At 33.7% G+C, this 27355-nt stretch overlaps 2 protein-coding genes across 9 annotated transcripts in view; one reads left to right on the top strand and one right to left on the bottom strand.

Moving 5' to 3' along the window:
- The window catches only part of LOC137236868 (uncharacterized), a 1561671-nt gene that overhangs the window by 1481543 nt on the left and 52773 nt on the right, over positions 1–27355 (top strand). The gene's annotated exons all lie outside the window — the stretch shown is intronic.
- Positions 11776–16013, bottom strand: LOC137236870 (uncharacterized). The gene is made up of 6 exons (XM_067759930.1): positions 15785–16013; positions 15618–15731; positions 15344–15553; positions 14793–15101; positions 14387–14545; positions 11776–14331 (listed from the first exon to the last, which is right to left on the bottom strand). Exons 3-6 carry the CDS (start codon positions 15407–15409, stop codon positions 14206–14208), a joined length of 660 nt encoding a protein of 219 aa, XP_067616031.1. The 5' UTR covers positions 15410–15553; positions 15618–15731; positions 15785–16013; the 3' UTR covers positions 11776–14205.

Genomic DNA, 27355 nt, shown 5'->3' with positions numbered 1-27355 from the left:
CGGGTGACTAGGGTCTCGAAATATAGAATGTTTTTATACAATATGGATATCGAATGAAAGCTGTTGATGAGTGCTTTAGTACAGGGTAGTTTTCATACCTTTTGGTGACTAGGGTTTCGAGATATAGGCCAAAACGGGGGCCCGGATACCCCGAGAAAATATTTATACAATATGGATATCAAATAAAAGCTGTTGCTGAGTGCTTTACTGCAGGGTAGTTTTCATACCTATTGGTGGCTAGGGTCTCGAGATATAGGCCAACACGTGGACCCGGAAACCCCTAAATTAATGTTAGAGATGTTAGCTTCAACAACGTTTATCGCTGTTAAATAAAAGAATACGATGTAACTTTATTACTATACTCCAATACTTTATTTCAATTATTATTTGCACTAAGAGCATGTGTGTTACGCAAATGTAGATAAGCACAAGACAAGCAAATCAAGCAAAAAAAAAAACAACATTATAATGATGGATAACTACGAATGACAAGAGAATGATATAAAGCAAATTAATGTTAGAGTTGCCATCTTGCCATTGTTCGTGCTTAATTCTTAACATTTCGGCCCACCTCGTCCAATGTGGACGAAATAGGATGGACATCTTGTATCCGCCCACCATGTGTACCGGTATTGTCAGTAGTGTCCGATTCAATTGGGAGTAAAACGAGTTTGGAGAGGGCTCGTTTTATCAATGACGATTTAGTACGTATTGTTGCCACGCGGACATTTCCATCATTTCCAGTATGCACGTTTTCAATTCGGCCTAAGAGCCATTGTGTATGTGGTGCGCGTTCGTCGCGAATCAATACAAGATCCCCAATTTTTAAATTTGATCTAGTTTTCTGCCATTTGGTGCGGACCTGGAGGTCATGTAGATACTCCATAGTCAAGTCCGCAGTGCTGGAAAGGGTGTGCCGGGTTACACCGACTTGAGGGCAAGTACCCCATTATCTGGTTGAGGCTCTGCGGTCTCTGGCGAATACATTTGATGCATCGAGGTATGAACTTCTTTATAGATGATCGCGCATCGATTATCCAGTATCTTCTTCGTATAGCATGCATAGTTGCTTGGGTGCCCCCATGGAATGTAGCTTCGTGCGCTTGTGCAATAAGTAAATTGCTAAGTTGGCTATCTTTAGGCAAGATGATGGGAAAGCCGTTCATGTGTGCTTTAGTACAGATTAATTTTTATATCTCTGGGTGACTAGGGTCTTGATATATAGGCCAAAACGTGGACCTGGATACCACTATAATGTGTGTGTGATATGATATCAAATGAAAGCTGTTGCTGAGCGCTTTAAAGTAATTTCCATTGCCATATTCGATTTAGTCGCATCGACCTGGCAAAACTGATAAATAAGCATGCGAAGCCGAAATAAAGACATGAATTAATAATACCCACATCCCTATATACATACATATGTACGTCCTATTCGATTTGCCTGAAATTTGGTGCACTAATTTGCCTGTATTAGTATTTACCATCCTTTTTTCCGGGAACTAGACCAGAGCCGGACTGGGACTGGGATTAGGACTAGGACTGGGGCTGAGACTCGGAGTGGAACTGGGACTCGGAATAGGACTGGAACAAAATACATACCACCCCCTGGGACTGGCAATAAGGGATGAAGAAGAATGAGAAGAACTTGGGAGAAGAGAAAAGAGGGAAGGAGAAGGAGGCTGAGAAAGAGATAGAGTGAAACGAAATAGAGATAGATGAATCGAAAAAGGGGGGGGGGGGGGGGAGGAGTGAATTAAAGGATTAAGAAAAATATAAGAGGGGGGAGGCAGAGTTAGACGGAAAACGCTTATTAAGATGTATGCCGATAGACCAAATTTAGGGCAGAACAACGTCTGCCGGGTCTGCTAGTATGTATATATTCGTACGCGCTCGGTGAGAGAACCATTGCCTTACTCATTTTCAGTTCAAATAAAATATTGTTTCCCATTGTTGCCCATTACCTATAATGGTTTGTACCAAAATCCTTAAAAAATTGTTCTAAAATAATTGTTAGCGCATAAAAAAACTTTAAAGAGAAGTAATAACTTAACCGGCCTATTTTTTGGACAAATTTTACTTACACGTTAATGCATAGGTCTTTATTTAACAGATTCTTTGCTTTTTATTTTAGTCGCTTTCAAAAAAACATGAAATCACAAATAATGAGTCAAATTTTGTTCAAACTCACTAAATTTATTTATTTATGACAATTAATTGCAAATTTGACCCAAAATGTTTTTTGCATTTCCATATTTTATGCTCATTTTGTATATTGTCTTTTATGTTAATTTATTTTGATATTTCTTATTTTATTTTATTATATTATCTTATATTTCAACTTAATTTATTATTATTTAAATGCAGCTTGATTGCATCGGAAAATTTCACGTTGTATATTAAACGAAAAAAACGACCCAAAAACGTCTTCGATTTTAGATCGAAATATTGAATAGGCAGTATATTACCCACTATATTTATTATTAGGCTAAGTTTGTTTGATTATATACCCATTAATCGGATACTTAGATCCCATAATCCTAATTTGTTTATGTCGCTTAAAGTTATGAAATCAGTTTTATTTTAGTAAATATGTTTGCGTGAATAATTTCAATGTTTTTGTTTGTTTTTCTTTTATTTCTAATTTATTCTGCTTTGTTATATCTTAGTATTATACCGTTCACAGACGATATTTTATGGTAGAAATGGAGTGCTTACAAATTTAATACAAATTAATTACGTACATAGATCTCAATGGGAATCCCAACATTAAATATCCGAATATTAGAATCTTAATATTTCCACAATGATAACATTAAAACCCGGAAAAAGTCTAAGTGCACTTATTGCGTTTTTATGTGGAACTGTTTATTCACATCACTTATGCTGATTTCTTTTCTACACGAAAATGTCGCCACTTTCAGCCGCAAACATTTTTAAGATTCTCACTTCGCCTGGTGAAATTAAGGCGGTGACACAATGACATTTTTCTTATAGAAGCGTTTAACACAAGCTTATGCATTCCAATAACATCGCCACAATCAACCAAGATGTTGCGTTTGTAAATATGAAGGAACTTCAGACTTGGCAATTGAAGTTTACTACGCCTTGCCTATTCACATACAAAATTTCGCGAAGCACTGTTGTAAACATTCTCCCTATACAACAAAAATATTTGCTAATATATTTTGTGTCGTATTCGATTGTTATATTGCAGTTTTTAATTGTGAAAAATGTTAGAAAATTTACCAACCAATGGGAAAAATAATTTCACTTGCAAAGTGTGCCAACACCCTTGGCCAAAGCAAATGTCAAATTCTTATTCTTCTGATTTGCATGGAACAAAATTGGGGAGTTGGCTACTTTTCAATATCAGATAGCGCTAGTGTCGCTCATTCTACGATTCTCCATAAAAATACATGCAATCGACTCATAATGCATAAGCATGTGTTAAACTCATCTATATGAAAAACTGCTTATGTGTCGAAGCTGTTATAGCCACTTAAAATGTTCAGTGCCACTCTGCATGAGTTGAAAAGGACAAAAATTGTAACCGTTTTTACACAGAAATGCAGTTCGTGTTGTTGTTCGCTATCAACTGTGATCGGAAACTGCTTTTGTGAGTGAGGCATGATGCGACACATACGTACATATATAGCATTCGCTTCAGCTTCGTGTGATTCATCAGCTAATTGACAGGGCTGTTTTCTGCACCGTCAATGGCAGCGAGGGCAAGTAATGTTGCATTTTTGGCCATTTTTAGGTGTACGTTGTTGAGAAAAGATAATGATGCCCTCTATTGAGGCTAAGCTGATTTTACAACAGAACACAACTTTTTGAACGGTTGGGGTGGAGACGGCATTCTCGTGTGGAAAAGAAAACACAATTAATTTTTTCGCACTTTAAGTACTTTATTTATTATTTTTCTTTCATTTAAATTTTTTTAGTAAACTCTGCCTTCTTTCTCATTACATAATTCTTTTATATTTTTATTTTTTATGAAGGTATCCTCTATTCTATTCGAAATTTTTGTTTTGTGTCACACTTATGTACATACTACATATGTAAATAAAATAAAAAATAAATGTAAGGCACGATAACCTCCGAAGAGATCTAAGGCCGAGCTTCTCTTCCAATTTGCGTCGTACTCCTATTGATTTTCCCTACAAATCGGCGGGAAGGGGCCTACATGTTTTATGCAGACTCCGAACGGCATCTGCAAGGCAGATGAGTTTTCACTGAGAGCTTTTCATGGCAGAAATACACCCGGAGCGCTTGCCAAACACTGCCGAGGGACGACCCCGCGTAGAAAAATTTTCTTCTAATTGAAAAACCTTATTTCTAAAATTTTGATGTTGCTTTGCCCGGGGTGTGAACCCAGGGCATACGGTGTGGTAGGCGGAGCACGCTACCATCACACCACGGTGGCCGCCGATACTACATATGTATTTATACAAAATTAAACTCGGTAAAGCGCCAATTGCATACCTAACGGGTGGCGTGAAATAGGCTAAATTCCTTTAGCACATTTCTTCGTTTTTAACTAAAAGTTCGTGTTTTTTGAATTATGACACTATTGAAGTAAATGGGCGATATATATATATATGGGTGATATAGGCCTACTGGGGAAACGAGCACACAAAACTAACATCAGTAGCGCCCCAACGGGAACCTCCCAGGTGGTGTGGAAAAAGTATTTTTCAATTTAATGTCAAGTAATTTCACCATAATTCTATGTCAATTCCTTTTGATTTTACATATTTTTTATATTTTTGTTTAAGGAGCTCCATATCAAACCGTTATAATTACATTTGAAAATTTTGTAGAAAATTTAAGAAAATACTATAAAAATTACAACGTCTTAAAAAAAATTTAAGTAAGTTAGACCAGTTTGCTATATTTCCACACACTGCTTAACAATTAACGCATTATTGCACTATCCCCAACACTGGGTGCATAGATAGAGTTGAAAAAAAAATACAAGTTGGTCGAATTTCGACCACAGGCGATACTAGTTTTTATTTTTGGAGTTTACATTGATTTGTCTAATGACCTCAGGCCTAGCAGGAACCGTGATTGTATTGACGGATAGACAATTTGTCATGTGTATTATTATATTTTCTGGAAAATCGTATGTCCTCTGTTTTACCATAATATAAGATGCAATTGTGTTTCTTTATAAAAGCTATTTCTATAATTCCATCACATGGGATTGGGAAATCGTTTTCTACTAGGTACATGAAATTTGTGATAAATTAGGAGAGCATTACCTTTTAAATCTGTTTTTACTGTTCCGTAATGTGCTGGTTATACCTTGACCGGTGCCCTTTAAATCTGTTATTTGCGTGGTATTTATTTTGATATTATTATCTATTTGATTCTTTTTGATAATTGAGATATCTGCTCCTATATCTACTAGGAGGTTTGAAATTGAGTTGTTTAGAGTCGTTTTAGTAGATATGTAGCTATTTATGTGTAAGTTGAATACACATATTTTTCTGTTTACTGTTCTTGAAGTGGAGTCTGCAGGTTTTCCTGATGGGTGCAGTTGCGTACGTTGCGAGTCTGGTTATAATTTCTATTTCCATTTTGGGATTGCGATCCCCTTTGGGTATTATTATTATTTGACCTTGAATTGTTGTTATATCGTGGCTGTCCATAATTATTATTTCGGTAATTTCCATGGAAATTACCACGGTATTGATTCTGTTGCCGTATGCCCAAAATCGTATTTGAGCTACCAGTTATCTCCGTGCAGCTGTTGGTGAATTTGGAAATGGCGTCATTCATTGACGTGAATGTTCCAGCTTGCACTATAATTTTAATTTGTCGTTGGAGCAATTCTTACACATAGCTTTGACTGCTGCTGGTGTTGAATATCTGATGGCCAAGTCTGGGTTTAGTCCATCTGAGATATATGCTCCTTCTAGTGACCTGGTAATTTTTTCTATTTCCGCAGTATACTGCGTTCTTGTATATTCAAGAGCTTTGCTGTCAAAACTTTTACCGATTCGCCTTTTATAGCCGTTTTCAGCTTTAATTTTATTTAGTTAATTGTGTTTTCGTTGCTAATGAAATTTCTTGCTGTACCTTTCAAGTTAGTTTTTATCATATTTATCGCCAAAGCTTCATGATAATCTTTGATTTGTTCCAATATATCAAGAGTGTTTAGAAAGCTGTGCAAATTTTCTGGCTTACCATCAAACTCTGGTAGCACTGATGAAGCAGTTTTAATAAATTCTTCTACGGTTTGTGCCATTGTAATGTTTATAATTGGGATATCTAATGGTTTGTGTTCTTCAGATTATGGAGTCTGGCTACGAGAGGGTTCTGATATAATTGAGTTGAAATGAAGTATTTCCTCTACTGTGGTTGGTATTGTTATTTCTATACCATGTCTTCCCAAAGAAGATACCAATTTATCTCGTACGTTAGAAAAATATGGTATGCTTCCTTTGGTGGTCTTTTGAAAGGATATGGTGTACTTTGTTTATTACCTGTCCTATATTGTTTAGCGATTCTAAAATGATATTTAAATACTTTTTCTACTGTTTCTGTTTTTAGTGTAGTATTTTTGTTAATGCATTTGTATGATTTGTCAGCTTTTGTGTTTTCTTCTGTTATTGTACTGACAATATCTTCCCATTGTATCATTTCCACTATGACAATTTTCGAGAATTTTTCTCTATTTTTCTGGTATTTAATGTATTCAAAATTTGAATTTTAAAATTTTTAGGTTTTATTTATTTATTAATTAATGCCTATTTGGAGAATATTGTTCTAACATTGACATTATTTCTTTTTTCTATGGTTGATGGATTTTTTACGTCTTACATGGTAGGCTCTCTGTCCGTACCTATGGAGTTCCAAAATTTCCTTAACCAAATTAGTTTTCTTTGATAATCTCTAGTTTCTAATTCTCATGTTGCATTTTTATCCCACTTGATGGGATTTTTCGAAAAACATTTTGGCATTCCAATTTACTTTATTTTCCTTACTTTTTAATTTCTTTTTTAATTTTTGTAATCATAAAAATTTTTTATTTATCTTTTATCTTAAATTAAATTAAAAATTAAAAAAATTTTAATAATCTTAAACGAGCTCTAGGCCACACATTAAATAAAATACACACACTTGTTGTATATATTTAGTGTTGTATTTAGGTCGATATTTCGATTTCAATTTGAAATCATCTTCAGGACTGAAATGAGATGTTGTATATTATCGGCACTCACAACGAAAATCGCATGAATTTCAAGTCCGACACTGACGGTGGAGTTGCCCACGCATACAGACAGCTGATAACGCAGAACAGTAACCAGAAATGCTGAGAGTGACATCAATTCGTTTTTTATCCTCATCTTCGTCTTGTATTATACTTATTTACATGGAAGATCCTCTTATACACGGAAAGAATTTTTTACTAAAATCAAAGCACAAACAAGAAAATCGAGGTTTGTTTTCGAACTTGGAAAATATTTTCTTATTATTAAGAAAATCTTAGAAAATAACTGTACCTCTTACTTTTAAATAAATAAGCAAACATTTTCTTATTTCAGTCTTGATTTGCACTAAAATAATCAAGACTTTTTTTACTAAAATTACTCCAGTTTTTTCTTGCGTTAGCTGCAAAATTTAAGAAATTTTTTTTTTTTATTAAGCTTTTTTTTCTTGGCAGACGCAGAATTATTAAGAAATAATTTTCTTGTAGTAAATAAAAATTTTACTTCTTTAAATAAGTAAATATTTGCTTAATATGGACTAGAATACTCTAGCAATTGTTTTCCTAAACTTAGTGAACCTTTTCTTAATAAAACACCGAAATATTTTATACCCAGCAGTTCTAGCACACTTTATTTTTTTAATTTAGTTACAAATTCATTTTGTTTTATTAATATTAACAACTAAATAAAACAAGTAAGGAAGGTTAAGTTCGGGTGTAACCGAACATTACATACTCAGTTGAGAGTTATGGTGACAACATAAGGGAAAATAACCATGTAGGAAAATGAACCGAGGGAAACCCTGGAATGTGTTTGTATGACATGTGTATCAAATGAAAGGCATTAAAGAGTATTTTATGAGGGAGTGGGCCATAGTTCTATAGGTGGACGCCATTTAGGGATATAGCCATAAAGGTGGATCAGGGTTGACTCTAGAATGCGTTTGTACGATATGGGTATCAAATGAAAGGTATTAATGAGTATTTTAAAAGGGCGTGGACCTAAGTTCTATAGATGGACGCCTTTTCGAGATATCGCCGTAAAGATGGACCAGGGGTGGCTCTAGAATGCGTTTGTACGATATGGGTATCAAATGAAAGGTGTTAATGAGCATTTTAAAAGGGAGTAATCCTTAGTTCCATAGGTGGACGCCGTTTCGAGATATCGCCATAAAGGTGGACCAGGGGTGACCCTAGAATTTGTTTGCACAATATGGGCATCAAACGAAAGGTGTTAGTGAGTATTTTAAAAGGGAGTGAGCCTTAGTTCTATAGGTGGACGCCGTTTCGAGATATCGCCATAAAGGTGGGCCAGGGGTGACTCTAGAATTCGTTTGTGCAATATGGGTATCAAACGAAAGGAGTTAATGAGTATTTTAAAAGGGAGTGGGCCTTAGTTCTATAGGTGGACGCATTTTCGAGGTATCGCAATAAAGGTGGACCAGGGGTGACTCTAGACTTTGTTTGTACGATATGGGTATCAAATGAAAGGTGTTGGTGCGTATTTTAAAAGGGAGTGAGCCTTAGTTCTATAGGTGGACGCCGTTTCGAGATATCGCCATAAAGGTGGACCAGGGGTGACCCTAGAATTTGTTTGCACAATATGGGCATCAAAGAAAGGTGTTAGTGAGTATTTTAAAAGGGAGTGAGCCTTAGTTCTATAGGTGGACGCCGTTTCGAGATATCGCCATAAAGGTGGGCCAGGGGTGACTCTAGAATTCGTTTGTGCAATATGGGTATCAAACGAAAGGAGTTAATGAGTATTTTAAAAGGGAGTGGGCCTTAGTTCTATAGGTGGACGCATTTTCGAGGTATCGCAATAAAAGTGGACCAGGGGTGACCCTAGAATTTGTTTGCACAATATGGGCATCAAACGAAAGGTGTTAGTGAGTATTTTAAAAGGTAGTGAGCCTTAGTTCTATAGGTGGACGCCGTTTCGAGATATCGCCATAAAGGTGGACCAGGGGTGACCCTAGAATTTGTTTGCACAATATGGGCATCAAACGAAAGGAGTTAATGAGTATTTTAAAAGGGAGTGGGCCTTAGTTCTATAGGTGGACGCATTTTCGAGGTATCGCAATAAAGGTGGACCAGGGGTGACTCTAGACTTTGTTTGTACGATATGGGTATCAAATGAAAGGTGTTAATGAGTATTTTTAAAAGGGAGTGGGCCTTCGTTTTATAGGTGTTCGCCTTTTCGAGATATCGCCATAAAGGTGGACCAGGGGTGACTTTAGAATTTGTTTGTATGATATGGGTATCAAATGAAAGGTGTTAATGATTATTTTAAAAGGGCGTGGGGCTTAGTTCTATAGGTGGACCCCTTTTCGAGATATCGCGATAAAGGTGGACCAGGGGTGACTCTAGAATTCGTTTGTGCAATATGGGTATCAAACGAAAGGAGTTAATGAGTATTTTAAGAGGGAGTGAGCCTTAATTCTATAGGTGGACGCCTTTTCGAGATATCGCCATAAAGATGGACCAGGTGAAAAAAGGTGTTAATGAGTATTTTAAAAGGGAGTAATCCTTAGATCCATAGGTGGACGCCGTTTCGAGATATCGCCATAAAGGTGGGCCAGGGGTGACTCTAGAATTCGTTTGTGCAATATGGGTATCAAACGAAAGGAGTTAATGAGTATTTTAAGAGGAAGTAGGCCTTTCTGGACCAGGGGTGACTCTAGATTTTGTTTGTACGATATGGGTATCAAATGAAAGGTGTTAATGAGTATTTTTAAAAGGGAGTGGGCTTTATTCTATAGGTCTTCGCCTTTTCGAAATATCGCAATAAAGGTGGACCAGGGGTGACTCTAGAATGAGTTTGTACGATATGGGTATCAAATTAAAGGTATTAATGAGAGTTTTAAAAGGGAGTGGTGGTAGTTGTATATGTGAAGGCGTTTTCCAAATATCGACCAAAATGTGGACCAGGGTGACCCAGAACGTCATCTGTTGGATACCGCTAATTTCTTTATATATGTAATACCTGCCAAGATTTTAAGGGTTTTTTATTTCGCCCTGCAGAACTTTTTCATTTTCTTCTACTTAATATGGTAGGTGTCACAACCATTTTATAAAGTTTTTTCTAAAGTTATATTTCGCGTCAATAAAACAATCCAATTACCTTAACATATTTCATCCCTTTTTTCGTATTTGGTATAGAATTATGGCATCTTTTTCATTTTTCGTAATTTTCGATATCGAAAAAGTGGGCGTGGTCATAGTCGGATTTCGTTCATTTTTCATACCAAGATAAAGTGAGTTCAGATAAGTACGTGAACTGAGTTTAGTAAAGATATATCGATTTTTGCTCAAGTTATCGTGTTAACGGCCATGCGGAAGGACAAACGGACGACTGTGTATAAAAACTGGGCGTGACATCAACCGATTTCGCCCATTTTCACAGAAAACCGTTAATGCCATAAAATCTATGCCCCTACCAAATTTCAAAAGGATTGGTTAATTTTTCTTCGACTTATGGCGTTAAAAGTATCCTAGACAAATTAAAAGGAAAAGGGCGGAGCCACGCCCATTTTTAAATTTTCTTTTATTTTTGTATTTTGTTGCACCATATCATTACTGGAGTTGAATCTTGACATAATTTACTTATATACTGTAAAGATATTAAATTTTTTGTTAAAATTTTACTTTAAAAATATTTTTTTTTTAAAAGTGGGCGTGGTCCTTCTCCGATTTTGCTAATTTTTAATAAGCGCACATATGGTAATAAGAGTAACGTTCCTGCCAAATTTCATCATGATATCTTCAACGACTGCCAAATTACAGCTTGCAAAAATTTTAAATTACCTTCTTTTAAAAGTGGGCGGTGCCACGCCCATTGTCCAAAATTTTACCAATTTTCTATTTTGCGTCATAAGTTCAACTCATCTACCAAGTTTCGTCGATTTATCGGTCTTTTGTAATGAATTATCGCACTTTTTCGGTTTTTCGAAATTTTCGATATCGAAAAAGTGGGCGTGGTTATAGTCCGATATCGTTCATTTTAAATAGCGATCTGAGATGAGTGCTCAGGAACCTACATACCAAATTTCATCAAGATACCTCAAAATTTACTCAAGTTATCGTGTTAACGGACGGACGGACGGACGGACGGACATGGCTCAATCAAATTTTTTTTCAATCCTGATTATTTTGATATATGGAAGTCTATATCTATCTCGATTCCTTTATATATGTACAACCAACCGTTATCCAATCAAACTTAATATACTCTGTGAGCTCTGCTCAACTGAGTATAAAAAATATGTTATAGTAAAAGTATGCTCATTTATGTGAATATTATTTCTGTGGGAATATCAATAATATTACAACATATTAGGCTTGAATGCCGTTTTACCATTTGGCAAACGAAATTTTTGTAGCGGCTTACATTCTAGGTTTGCATTGTTTATATTTTTATAAAAAGTGGTATATTTATTTATATAATAACATATGTAATGGTGATCCCTTGCAGATATTTCTATTTTTTGTAATATAAAGTATACACATTCACTTATTTTAACAATATCGGCTATATTGTAGAGATCGTCGTCGTAGTATAAATAATCATTCAGCCTATACAAGGTATTTTTAAATACAATACTTTCACCATATTCTGGAAATTCTATAATTTCCTCACACATTTCCTCGAATTTATACAAGGGTTTACTTGAGTTTTTAGACAAAGTAAATGTAAATGTAGGTTCAGTTGTATAGTTTAAAATAACATTTGTAAACTTAAAGCAACATTTTTTTGCTAAAGAAATGACAAATTTTTTCTAGAACTAAAAGTATGTGCATAGTTAACAATTTCTTTGTTTTTAGACTCAAACCGCATACACCACAGATTTTTCAAGGGACCACATTTTCTTACAATAGACGGATAGTGTTTGGGTTTTAAAGAATCATTGAACACATTAGTATATTGACTGTGATGCAGCTTTATTATGTCTTTAAGTGTTCTTATATATTGAACAGTGAATTTATTGGATAAAATTAAACGAACCATTTCTTCAAGTGTACAAACATATTTCCATACATTATTCCCTAATGGAACTAAGTCACCAATGAAGCAAGTAAAATATGTTAAATACAATAGTGATTCACGGGCAGTCATGTTTTTAATTTTCCATTTTTTAAGTTTTGTGGAGAAATTTCCTTTGCCTTATTTTTTCCAGCCATATTTCCATAATCAAAAAAAAATGGAGCGGTTATTAAGATCTTGTAAAGAAAAAAATTATTAAACCCAAAATACTTAATAGCATTAATTAATCCATATTTGATTACACCTTCAAAAACATCGTGCATTATATCAACGAAAAGTTATCGACTGCGTGAAATGAAAGTAATTTGTTAAAAACCGAATCAAATTTTATTCCTGTTTCGCTGTACGAGTCGCCAGTCAAATCTCGATCAAAGTCAGTTCCTAAATGCAATAATAAAGAGTTTTCAATAATTGAAATGTTTGTATCAGCCTTTGGCATTGTACAAAACCGACAGAAAAAGGTATGTGAAAAAGACGGAGAAAATCCAAGTAGCGTATTCAAAGCTAAGTTGTCCCCAATAATTAAACCTAGTACAAAATGAATAGTTTCATATGTTGAGTTAACTTTAATTGGTAGTCCGTGTTCTTCCAGAAATTTTAGTTCTTCAACTAGCGGACTTAATACAGTATTAATGTCAAATTCTTTTAAATATTTCGCTTTAACAAACATAGCTGGAAATATTGCTGACAGTTTTGAGGCTTCCTCTGGACTTGCAGAAGGGAAAGAGTAATAAAATGCCGATAAACTTTGAGTTCCGGTGTGACTTCCTATTGGGTCACTCGTTTCGAAGTCAACGTAGTACAAGAAAAAAGGAATCACTTTCTTGTTCGGAAACTTCAATACTTTTTCCTTCCATAACTCGCCTTGAAAGTAGCTATTGATATGGCAGAGATTATCCTGAATAAGCATTTCAATTCTCTCTAAAGTCTTAGTCAACATATTAGGTAGCTCAAACACTTTTTAGCTGAAAACGTAGAGGAAGAATTGTTCCCCCAAACGTTTTACTACCAACTGATGCAACCCCCTTTGAAACTATTTCTGTTACTATGGAGTCAAAATTGAATTGTGTTGGATTTTGTAAGAACTCATTTTGTAGTAAATAATTCGTTAATTGGTATTCACTTTTAAACAAGGTAATCATATTCAAAAAATTATGTATAAAACTTTCCACGCTTTCCCTAACCTCCTGGTCAGAAATAGTTTTGGAAATATTTAGAAGAGGATTAAGTGTAATCTCCACAAGATTGGTCACGTTACAGATAATTTCTTGTACATGTTTTGTAGTCAAGTCGCTTTGAGCATACATATAGGAAATGAATTGTAAAAGTTTTTGCTTCAACGAATCAACTAAAAAAATACTATCTATGACATAGTTTTTTGATGCGTTTGTATTTTGAATATCTAAAACTTGATATGTTTGTATTTTCAGAGCTTCTGTGAATATGATTTAAATGCCTTTTTAGGGTTTTCATACTTGAGAACGATTGTATACATTTATCTTGTTGACACTTAAATAGTCCATATGGTTTTTTGCGGTGAACATATTATAAATATATGATTAAATCATTTACAGTTTTTAGGCAGTCTTTACATACAAAGCAAATAAACATTATGAAAATACTGGAATTGTTAAATTTACGCAAGCCGAAATACTGTTTGAATCTATCCCAAAAAAATATTTTTGTATAAATTGCCAAACGTGAACACATTGCTTTTGATATTGAAGATTAAAAATATAAAGCAATTTGAAAATATTGGACACTGCTTCAATAACAGATGCGTATGAGTATTTTATATCGTCAAATACTCCAACTATCTGCAAATTAGCCGTATCTTGATTACAAATTAATACTACTAGCGGCTGTAATTGTAGTCCATATTCCTTTAAATGCAGGGATAGTCTTTCTAGAGATGTTTGTAGATCGTTGGAACTGTTCACCCTTAGCAAAAATTGTTGCTGAGAGTCACTGATTGACGGCTTCCAAAATTGTTTATTTTTCGATTTAATAAGCCCTGTCGGAGGCAATACAGCTGACATAAGATCAAATATTGCAGCATCACGTAAATCTTAGTAAAAAAAAAATTATTAAAATTAATTAAAATATACTATTGTGAAACTAACTTTGTTAGTTATATCACAAAGTATTGAAAACAATTCTAAGTTGTGCTTGTCCTTGATAAAACTCTGATCTTTGCACATAAACACTTCAATAAATGATTCCCATTTAACATGTAGCCCATAGCAATTACCGTAGCTTATTTTGTTGAAGTCTATGTCTATCTGCAATTTCATAAGTGAGTTAAAATAAAAATTTAGTTGTCAGTTGTTATTCAGAGTTGGTTGGTTAATACAAATTCGAAATGATGTTTAATGCATTCATTATTCAAAGCTAATGCAAATGGAAAATACTTAGAAATTAACTTTGCTCCTAGCAAACTCAGTATAAAATATTATACTTTTATAGTCGAATATTACTGCATTAAACAAATATGTACGTATGCATCTGAAAGCTGAGCTTTGCACTCACCAAAGTTTTTCCAAAGCTTTTCTTGTAGGATAAGCTAATTCTGCGATAATCAATGGTTTCAACCCAACGTCTTTGTACCTCCTCCCAAGGTTCACAAAAATGTCGGAGCAACTCCTTGTGATCTTCGAAGACAGTCGCTGAAGAACTTGGAATCTCTTCGATATCTTCGGGCAAATAATCGAATTGCGATTGAAATGCAGTCCTTTTTGCAGGAAACAAACTTTCCTTGCGCAAGCGTGCAACTGAATTTTTATAGAAATGGTACAATTTTCCACTTGGATATTTGCTGCTCTTGTTGTAATAAACCTCCTGTAATTGTTTTAAAATTTAATTTCAAATTGGTTTCAAAAGGATAACAAGGAACTAATACATTATGCCGGTATAACACTACGTTTCTTCATGTATTTTTCGGGTATTGTATAAGACCATCACCTTCGTACAAAAAACAGAAAAAATGCCCCAAAAATACATGAAAAAAACATAGTGTCATATCGGCTTCAGCAATATTCACAATATCTTCATAATCTTTATAAATTTACTAGTCAGCTTACCACTTTTTCTCCAGGAAATTTGGCACAAATCTGATTTGCAACGCACAAAAAATCTTTTTCTCGCATTAATTTAGATCGTGATGTATAAAATTCTACTGCATTTTCAATAATATTTGATCGGCCTCTTTGTGTTAAAATCGATGGATTCGTTTCCACAATGAAGTGTTTTAACAAACTTTCAGTCTTCGTTGATAAATAGTTTTCTAAATCCTGAGAAATTAAATGTGAAAATATAATTCAAAAGCAGATATATTTTTTTAAATTCTATACTTACAAAGTCCGCAGCCCCTAAAGGGAATTCCTTGGAAACCGGTGTTGTGGTAGAATGCAAAAACTTTTGAAGCTGGCTTTCTATGCGTGCAATTATATTTTTTATCTCACAAGTTTCCTAAAATATTTAATTATGTAATCTTCGGAAATACTAAGGTTTCAAGATTTTACATTTTGTCTCTGTAATGGCTTAAGCTTCGACTGGAATTTTAATTTTGTACCAAAGTCGTCCTTGAAGATTTTTTCTACGTCGCTTTCAGTCAAATACAAAAACTTTTCATAGTCTGCAACTCCAAAAGCTTTGTAAAAAAACAATAAATTATTGAAATAGCGATCAAGAGAATATGCAAAGCACCGGCTCTTTCCAAAAATGCATTAATATTATTCTGTGGAGCTCAGTATGCATTCACCAATTTTTTGCATTTCTGAAAATTTCAAACATACACAAACAGCAAGTTCCTTTAGCATTGCGAGGAGTACATATTTGTTTCTGCAATAAATCGTTGTCTTAATATTAATGCAATTTTGGGGAAGGCCGTAATTTTAGTTAAATAACTTACAACTTAAATATTCATAAAGATTTTCCAATTTCCACTCACTAAGCGTTTTAAGCAAAACATCAGACATTATTTTTATTTCTATTAATTATGCACTTGTTGGTCTAAAAAACGTCTTCATAAACTAAAAAGCAAACAGTAACTGAAGTTTATCGTTTGATAGAGTTGCCAATAATTAAAGAACGTAGGGAGAAAAACCTATCACTGCTTGTAATTTTGGTATCCAGGCTGCGGAGTGGAAATTTAAGCGTCTGGTTTTTGGTTTGCAATAAAGAATGATGCCCTGTTCATACATAACGAAATGTGGATATATTTATTTCATCGTTTATAACTTTCGTATTTATCTTACGATTTTCTTCGGTGAAAGCTTATTTTTTCTAATAAAACAGAGAATTACGTCAATTAAAAATAATTGGAAAAAAAGTACGGCTTTTAAATTCTGCCTTACAAAATGTAAAATATGTATATTTATGTATATAAGTTATATTTATTATATATATAAGTTATATTTATTTTTTTATTTTTTCGTAAAAAAAAACTGTAATGGTTAAACGATTGCTCAGAAATTACAGCCTAGAAAAAAGTTGTGTATGCAATTAGTTAATTCTCTGAATTTAATTTTCGTAGAAAGCGTAGTTTCCACATTACTGTCAAAAGTTTTCTACTTGCTACAACAAAATACACATAAAAAATATTTTTTACGCTTTCTACATTTTCTAGACCCAAACCCATGTGGTGAATTGTAGAGATTTTTCTACAATTTTAATTTCCAATTAAGTAGCGAAAAACTTTAATTTTTGATATAAACTTTGTTGTGTATATTTGTATGGGGGAAATTTAAATTTTTTTTTCATAATTCTTAAAAGCGGGGAAATTGTAGTTGACCCTAATGCTTCATAGTTACAGGGCAACTAAAACTTAATGCTAAAAATTCAATCAGCACATGCTGTTAAAATTTATGATAGGAGTTACGATGGAAGTACCCATATGTACAAATACAAATCCTCGCTCATCGCACGCACGGCATCAATCTAAATTGGGAATTCCAAAAAAAATTAAGGTAACTGTATTAATATTTGGTGGAAATATTATTTCGTTCTTGAAAAATCCCGTTACTATGACTAGTTCCATCGGCTTGAATATCCAATGAGAGACGAGGAAACATAATAGGCGCTGCGAATGCATCAAGAAATATTTGACTTAATTAAAGAAAATATTTTCTTAATTATTTTCAAGCTTCTGTTGCAATTTGTTATTGTTCCTGGCGATTATTCCCGAATATAAACTAAGAAATTTGAAGAAAATATTTTCTTGATAATTCTCAAATTTTCCAACGGTTCTTCCTCCATAGATTTTATTGTTTTTTGCCAATCAATTATTTTCTTTTTTTTTTCTCAGCATAAGCAAAGATCTTTTCTTAGTTTAAGTAAATTGAAGAAAATAATTTCCTGTTTATTTAACACTTTTTTTAGCATTTTTTCTTCGTGGTTTTTGTTTCTGTTTTTTATTAGGAAAAACATTTTCTTATTTAAAGTAAACGTGTTTTATTAATTTCAGTGAAAATCAAGTCAATTTTGACTATTTCTCCAATAATTTACTAATTTGAGAATAAGAAATTTTTTTTCTAGATTTGAGAAAAATATTTTTTTCCGTGCAGTTTTTCGAAATTTTCGATATCAAAAAAGTGGGCGTGGTTATAGTCCGATATCGTTCATTTTGAATAGCGATTTGAGATGAGTGCTCCGGAACCTACATACCAAATTTCATCAAGATACCTAAAAATTTACTCAAGTTATCGTGTTTACGGACAGATGGACGGAGGGGAGGACGGACATGGCATGAATTTCTTTTTTCGCCCAGATCATTTTGATATATAGAAGTCTATATCTATCTCGATTAGTTTATGCCATTACGGGGTACCGTTATGCGAACAAAGTTAATATACTCTGTGAGCTCTGCTCAGATTAGTATAATTACTCGATTAACTCAAAAAAGTTTGAAGTATTCGAGTTCAGGTTCTACAATTTTCGTGTAATTAATAGTAAGCAGGTGTCAGGGTGTTTGTTTCGGTTGATGTTGTTGTAGAAAAAAAATTAAAAAAAAAATTTTAGTTAAACGGTTTTATTGAAAACAATACTTACATTAAGTAGTAATAATACTAAAAGATAGAAAATAATTAGGTAGGTCCTAGGTACTAGTCATCACACTCCTCATCAATCTAGGGCGTTGATCAGACAATTAAATAAAAGCGTTTTGCGTAAAATGATGGCTGGCAGGAATAATATCCGAAAATTCTACCGAAATATCCAACGGATGATGTAAGGTTTCAAGACCGAGCAGATTTCAGCAGAATGATTATGGCGACCTGGTAACATTCGTACAGAGTTTAAGTTGTGGAGCAAACACTTCTCCTCATTGCTAGCTAGCGAGGGAGAATACGAACCCGTTACCCTAATCGGCAAACACTTTCCAAGTAAGAATGGAAATATTCCGGCTAAAGAATAACAAGGCGGTTAATGACGGACTATCCGCCGAGCTGTTCAAACACGGTTGCGAAGAGTTGGTAAAGAGCATGCATCAACTCCTATGCAGAATATGGTCGAATGAGTGGATGTCTCCACATTGGAATTTAGGTTTTAACTGCTCAACTAATAAGAAAGGGGATCGCGCAAACCGCGCTAGTTACCGTGCAATCAGCCTGCTTAATATCGCGTATAAAGTTATATCTTGCACATTGTGCGAAAGACTGAAACCTAAAGCCAACGAACTGATTGTACCTTATTAGTGTGACTTCAGACCTGGTAAATCTACCATCGACCAGACCTTCGCAATACACCAAATCCTGAAGAAGGCTCACGATATTACTATCCGAAACCAAATGAGGCTTCGGACAAGATGACTTCCTTTCGTGCGATTTCTTGAACACAATGCGCGGCCGACGTGGTGTAGTGATAGCTTCGTGTACCACACCGAAGATCCTAGATCGAGCCGTGATGGCACATTCTATTATAAGAGCGTACAAGTACAAGTATACGTATGCTGATGACATTGATATTAATTGGCCTTAACAAACGTGTCGTGAGTTCTTTCTTGGTCGGATTAGATAAAGAGGCAAAAAAGTGTGTGTTGTGGCAAATGAAAAAAATACGAAGTACATACTGGCTTCCAACAAAGACTCGGCTCGTTCGTGTTTTGGCAACCACGTCACTGGGATATAAATATGAGACTGTGAAAGACTTCGGCTATCTGGGAACCAGATTTTCAGCGAAAACAATGTCACTTTAGAAATGAAATGGATAATAACTTGTTAGTACGAGTGCTACTTTGGACTGAGTAGGCAATTGAAAAGTAAAGTCCTATCTCAACGAACAAAAATCACGCTCTAAAAGTCGCTCATTATACATATCTTGATGTATGGCTCTTAGTCATGAAGATAGAGCAGCGAAAAAAGCCCAAAGGTGTCGCTTCACCTCCCATGGTGCTCTCGATTGGCGTCAGTCAAGAGTTAGCTTTATGCAGACATCAACATAGTCCAGCGAATTAAAACGCAGCTGCTTCGCTGTCTAGGCCATGTTTTGCGAATGAAAGATGACGCTCCGGCTAAGAAAGTTTTTATCGGAACCCGCCTATGGAAGCAGGGGAAGAGGGCAGCCCCCACTCCGCTGGAAGGACCAGGTGGAAAACGAGTTTAAGAGCGAAAAAGCGTCTTGCGCGCCTTGTTGGAAATATCCAGCGGAACCATTTAAAAGGTTAAGCGCCAGTTAAGTAAGATGAAGAGTTATGTATATTTTATTTTCATGCACAAAAGTCTGCAGTTTTGAAATCTTACATTTGAGTCCAATTAGAGAATTCCATTTGAGTACAAGTTGAGAACTACCTTTTTCTCAACATGAGAAACAGCTTTTTGTTGCCATATTAAAATACTCATTTGTTGAGCACCTTTTAATTCTCAAGTTAAGAAATATGCTCGTTCGTAACTACTCTCGCTTCCAGTGAGATCCCTCAAAGTATGAATTGTGATAATATGTACATATCTGTGGCAATTTGAAAAAAACAACCTATGTCGAGTTAGGATAATGGCGATACATAAACCTATATCTGAAAAGCTAGCCGCAATTCACCATTCAACTTCATGTATTTTGTAGCAGCAATTTTGCGCTAGGGCTACGAGTAAGTAACGCAGGGAGATCTGTAACGGATTTCTGTTATGAAGCCAGAATATCACTTTTATATATATACATATATATATATTTTTTACAAGACATCGATAATGTAAAGATGTTGAGGCCCCACCAAGTATTGGCCTCAGCTGTGCAAATGCTAAATACGGCCGTTGTGGGCATATATAAACATGCAAGCATATGGAATCGAGAATAATGCAACGTATGAAGCGAAGGAAGTCTATTCTCAAAAAGCCTGAAGATGCGAAGAAAACTGGGCCCGTATCGTGTTTTACGGTCTGTGATCGAAATAAATTTTTTAAATCGCAATAGCTCTGTAACCAGGTCATCGAATTAAAGAAAAATGAGAAATAGGGGACTAAGATAACTCCCTAAATCCATAATATTTTATCATTTTAACGAAGAGTGAAATTTTTTTCTCATTCGTGATCGTAACAGACGGTACGGGCCCTGTGCGCCATAGCCTAACATTCTTTAAGGTATCGTATAGGTAAAGTTATCTATAAACAATCCTAAAATTTTTTGACGGGAATTCATGAGAAACTGAATATAAATAAGCTCTTATTGAGTTATTTTTCTAAACTTGCATGACCTCAACTCAATCCTAGCAAACACTTAAGTCGGGGTGTGAGCCTTATTTCATACATTATGTGAGTCTAAATAGGAGTCCGAACAGTCTCCTACATGGGAGTCAGCTCATAATTTACATCTTAAATGAGTAATTTATAAGGGAGTAGGATTTCCCCGTTCAGGGTGAATATTGACGCTGCGCATTTAAAATGAGGTACCATATTTGGAAGCCTGGTGGAACGTTTGACATTAGAAATGGAACCGCTTAAGCTTAAGGGAGGGGCATACCACACGTCAGCGCTAATTGAAGGCATATGGTAGCTCGACACATCAACCGGGGTATACCGCGGAGCCAATTTGTTGTTGTAATCAAAAAAAATTTAAAATACTTACTTAGATATTCACACGGAAAGAATTTTTTACTAAAATCAAAGCACAAACAAGAAAATCGAGGTTTGTTTTTGAACTTGGAAAATATTTTCTTATTATTAAGAAAATCTTAGAAAATAACTGTACCTATTACTTTTAAATAAATAAGCAAACATTTTATTATTTCAGTCTTGATTTGCACTAAAATAATCAAGACTTTTTTTACTAAAATTACTTCAGTTTTTTCTTGCGTTAGCTGCAAAATTTAAGACAATTTTTTCTTTTATTAAGCTTTTTTTTCTTGGCAGACGCAGAATTATTAAGAAATAATTTTCTTGTAGTAAGTAAAAATTTTACTTCTTTAAATAAGTAAATATTTGCTTAATATGGACTAGAATACTCTAGCAATTGTTTTCCTAAACTTAGTGAACCTTTTCTTAATAAAACACCGAAATATTTTATACCAAGGGTTCTAGCACACTTTATTTTTTTAATTTAGATACAAATTCATTTTTTTTTTATTAATATTAACAACTAAATAAAAATATGTTATAGTAAAAGTATGCTCATTTATGTGAATATTATTTCTGTGGAAATATCAATAATATTACAACATATTAGGCTTGAATGTCGTTTTACCATTTGGCAAACGAAATTTTTGTAGCGGCTTACATTCTAGGTTTGCAATGTTTATTTTTTCATAAAAAGTGGTATATTTATTTATATAATAACATATGTAATGGTGATCCCTTGCAGATATTTCTATTTTTTGTAATATAAAGTATACACATTCACTTATTTTAACAATATCGGCTATATTGTAGAGATCGTCGTCGTAGTATAAATAATCATTCAGCCTATACAAGGTGTTTTTAAATACAATACTTTCACCATATTCTGGAAATCCTATAATTTCCTCACACATTTCCTCGAATTTATACAAGGGTTTACTTGAGTTTTTAAACAAAGAAAATTTAAATGTAGGTTCAGTTGTATAGTTTAAAATAACATTTGTAAACTTAAAGCAACATTTTTTTGCTAAAGAAATGACAAATTTTTTCTAGAACTAAAAGTATGTGCATAGTTAACAATTTCTTTGTTTTTAGACTCAAACCGCATACACCACAGATTTTTCAAGGGACCACATTTTCTTACAATAGACGGATACTGAATCAATATATGGTGTTTGGGTTTTAAAGAATCATTGAACACATTAGTATATTGACTGTGGTGCAGCTTTATTATGTCCTTAAGTGTTCTTATATATTGAACAGTGAATTTATTGGATAAAATTAAACGAACCATTTCTTCAAGTGTACAAACATATTTCCATACATTATTCCCTAATGGAACTAAGTCACCAATGAAGCAAGTAAAATATGTTAAATACAATAGTGATTCACGGGCAGTCATATTTTTAATTTTCCATTTTTTAAGTTTTGTGGAGAAATTTCCTTTGCCTTATTTTTTCCAGCCATATTTCCATAATCAAAAAAAAATGGAGCGGTTATTAAGATCTTGTAAAGAAAAAAATTATTAAACACAAAATACTTAATAGCATTAATTAATCCATATTTGATTACACCTTCAAAAACATCGTGCATTATATCAACGAAAAGTTATCGACTGCGTGAAATGAAAGTAATTTGTTAAAAACCGAATCAAATTTTATTCCTGTTTCGCTGTACGAGTCGCCAGTCAAATCCCGATCAAAGTCAGTTCCTAAACGCAATAATAAAGAGTTTTCAATAATTGAAATGTTTGTATCCGCCTTTGGCATTGTACAAACCCGACAGAAAAAGGTATGTGAAAAAGACGGAGAAAATCCAAGTAGCGTATTCAAAGCTAAGTTGTCCCCAATAATTAAACCTAGTACAAAATGAATAGTTTCATATGTTGAGTTAACTTTAATTGGTAGTCCGTGTTCATCCAGAAATTTTAGTTCTTCAACTAGCGGACTTAATACAGTATTAATGTCAAATTCTTTTAAATATTTCGCTTTAACAAACATAGCTGGAAATATTGCTGACAGTTTTGAGGCTTCCTCTGGAGTTGCAGAAGGGAAAGAGTAATAAAATGCCGATATACTTTGAGTTCCGGTGTGACTTTCTATTGGGTCATTCGTTTCGAAGTCATCGTAGTACAAGAAAAAAGGAATCACTTTCTTGTTCGGAAACTTCAATACTTTTTCCTTCCATAACTCGCCTTGAAAGTAGCTATTGATATGGCAGAGATTATCCTGAATAAGCATTTCAATTCTCTCTAAAGTCTTAGTCAAATTATTAGGTAGCTCAAACACTTTTTTAGCTGAAAACGTAGAGGAAGAATTGTTCCCCCAAACGTTTTACTACCAACTGATGCAACCCCCTTTGAAACTATTTCTGTTACTATGGAGTCAAAATTGAATTGTGTTGGATTTTGTAAGAACTCATTTTGTAGTAAATAATTCGTTAATTGGTATTCACTTTTAAACAAGGTAATCATATTCAAAAAATTATGTATAAAACTTTCCACGCTTTCCCTAACCTCCTGGTCAGAAATAGTTTTGGAAATATTTAGTAGAGGATTAAGTGTAATCTCCAAAAGATTGGTCACGTTACAGATAATTTCTTGTACATGTTTTGTAGTCAAGTCGCTTTGAGCATACATATAGGAAATGAATTGTAAAAGTTTTTGCTTCAACGAATCAACTAAAAAAATACTATCTATGACATAGTTTTTTGATGCGTTTGTATTTTGAATATCTAAAACTTGAGGTTCATTAAAAAAATGTTTGTATTTAGAATTCCGTTTGAGCTGTTACAATTTTCGGGAAGTTTTATATTTACAAGTTTAGTTTCGGATATGTTTGTATTTTCAGAGCTTCTGTGAATATGATTTAAATGCCTTTTTAGGGTTTTTATACTTGAGAACGATTGTATACATTTATCTTGTTGACACTTAAATAGTCCATATGGTGCTTTGCTGTGAACATATTTTAAATGTATGATTAAATCATTTACAGCTTTTAGGCAGTCTTTACATAAAAGCAAATAAACATTATGAAAACGCTGGAATTGTTAAATTTACGCAAGCCGAAATACTGTTTGAATCTATCTCAAAAAAATATTTTTGTATAAATTGCCAAACGTGAACACATTGCTTTTGATATAGCAGATTAAAAATATAATGCAGTTTGAAAATATTGGACACTGCTTCAATAACAGATGCGTATGAGTATTTTATATCGTCAAAAACTCCAACTATCTGCAAATTAGCCGTATCTTCATTACAAATTAATACTACCAGCGGCTGTAATTGTAGTGCATATTCCTTTAAATGCAGGGAAAGTTTTTCTAGAGATGTTTGTAGATCGTTGGAACTGTTCACCCTTAGCAAAAATTGTTGCTGAGAGTCACTGATTGACGGCTTCCAAAATTGTTTATTTTTCGATTTAATAAGCCCTGTCGGAGGCAATTCAGCTGACATAAGATCAAATATTGCAGCATCACGTAAATCTTAGTAAAAAAAAAAATTTTTAAAATTAACTAAAATATACTATTGTGAAACTAAATGGAAAATACTTATAAATTAACTTTGCTCCTAGCAAACTCAGTATAAAATATTTTACTTTTATAGTCGAATATTACTGCATTAAACAAATATGTACGTATGCATCTGAAAGCTGAGCTTTGCACTCACCAAAGTTTTTCCAAAGCTTTTCTTGTAGGAAGGCCACTCAAGAAGTAATTCGTTTATTGTTTTGTCTTTACTGTTTGATAAGCTAATTCTGCGATAATCAATGGTTTCCACCCAACGTCTTTGTACCTCCACCCAAGGTTCACAAAAATGTCGGAGCCACTCCTTGTGATCTTCGAAGACAGTCGCTGAAGAACTTGGAATCTCGTCGATATCTTCGGGCAAATAATCGAATTGCGATTGAAATGCAGTCCTTTTTGCAGGAAACAAACTTTCCTTGCGCAAGCGTGCAACTGAATTTTTATAGAAATGGTACAATTTTCCACTTGGATATTTGCTGCTCTTGTTGTAATAAACCTCCTGTAATTGTTTTAAAATTTAATTTCAAATTGGTTTCAAAAGGATAACAAGGAACTAATACATTATGCCGGTATGACAATACGTTTCTTCATGTATTTTTCGGGTATTGTATAAGACCATCCCCTTCGTACAAAAAACAGAAAAAATATTCACAATATTCACAATATCTTCATAATCTTTATAAATTTACTAGTCAGCTTACCACTTTTTCTCCAGGAAATTTGGCACAAATCTGATTTGCAACGCACAAAAAATCTTTTTCTTGCATTAATTTAGATCGTGATGTATAAAATTCTACTGCATTTTCAATAATATTTGATTGGCCTCTTTGTGTTAAAATCGATGGATTCGTTTCTACAATGAAGTGTTTTAACAAACTTTCAGTCTTCGTTGATAAATATTTTTCTAAATCCTGAGAAATTAAATGTGAAAATATAATTCATAAGCAGATATATTTTTTTAAATTCTATACTTACAAAGTCCGCAGCCCCTAAAGGGAATTCCTTAGAAACCGGTGTTGTGGTAGAATGCAAAAACTTCAAGTTTCCTAAAATATTTAATTATGTAATCTTCGGAAATACTAAGGTTTCAAGATTTTACATTTTGTCTCTGTAATGGCTTAAGCTTCGACTGAAATTTTAATTTTGTAACAAAGTCGTCCTTGAAGATTTTTTCTACGTCGCTTTCAGTCAAATACAAAAACGTTTCATAGTCTGCAATTCCAAAAGCTTTGTAAAAAAACAATAAATTATTGAAATTGCGATCAAGAGAATATGCAAAGCACCGGCTCTTTCCAAAAATACATTAATATTATTCTGTGGAGCTCAGTATGCATTCACAAATTTTTTGCATTTCTGAAAATTTGAAACATACACAAACAGCAAGTTTCTTTTAGCATTGCGAGGAGTACATATTTGTTTCTGCAATAAATTGTTGTCTTAATATTAATGCAATTTTGGGGAAGGCCTTAATTTTAGTTAAATAACTTACAATTTAAATGTTGATAAACATTTTCCAATTTCCACTCACTAAGCGTTTTAAGCAAAACATCAGACATTATTGTTATTTCTATTAATTATCCACTTGTTGGTCTGAAAAACGTCTTCACAAACTAAAAAGCAAACAGTAACTGAAGTTTATCGTTTGATAGAGTTGCCAATAATAAAAGAACGTAGGTAGAAAAATCTATAACTGCTTGTAATTTTGGTATCCAGGCTGCGGAGTGGAAATGTAAGCGTCTGGTTTTTAGTTTGCAATACAGAATGATGTCCTGTTCATACATAACGAAATGTGGATATATTTATTTCATCGTTTATAACTTTCTTATTTATCTTGCGATTTTCTTCGATGAAAGCTTATTTTTTCTAATAAAACAGAGAATTACGTAAATTAAAAATAATTGAAAAAAAACGTATGGCTTTTAAATTCTGCCTTACAAAATGCAAAATATGTATATTTATGTATATAAGTTATTTTTATTATATATATAAGTTATATTTATTTTTTCGTTAAAAAAACTGTAATGGTTAAACGATTGCTCAGAAATTACAGCCTAGAAAAAAGTTGTGTATGCAATTAGGTAATTCTCTGAATTTAATTTTCGTAGAAAGCGTAGTTTCCACATTACTGTCAAAAGTTTTCTACTTGCTACAACAAAATACACATAAAAAATACTTTTTACGCTTTCAACATTTTCTAGACCCAAACCCATGTGGTGAATTGTAGAGATTTTTCTACAATTTTAATTTCCAATTAAGTAGCGAAAAACTTTAATTTTTGATATAAACTTTGTTGTGTACATTTGTATGGGGGAAATTAAAATTTTTTTTTCATAATTCTTAAAAGCGGGGTGCATATAAGCGGGAAATTGTAGTTGACCCTAATGCTTCATAGTTACAGGGCAACTAAAACTTAATGCTAAAAATTCAATCAGCACAGGCTGTTCAAATTTATGATAGGAGTTACGATGGAAGTGCCCATATGTACAAAGACAAATCCTCGCTCATCGCACGCACGGCATCAATCTT

This window comes from Eurosta solidaginis, chromosome 1, assembly GCF_040869045.1.
Source record: "Eurosta solidaginis isolate ZX-2024a chromosome 1, ASM4086904v1, whole genome shotgun sequence".
In the NCBI taxonomy this organism is placed as follows: Eukaryota; Metazoa; Arthropoda; class Insecta; order Diptera; family Tephritidae; genus Eurosta; species Eurosta solidaginis.
The sequence above is the reverse complement of the archived record's forward strand: the minus strand, read 5'-3'. Positions and strand labels throughout refer to the sequence as shown.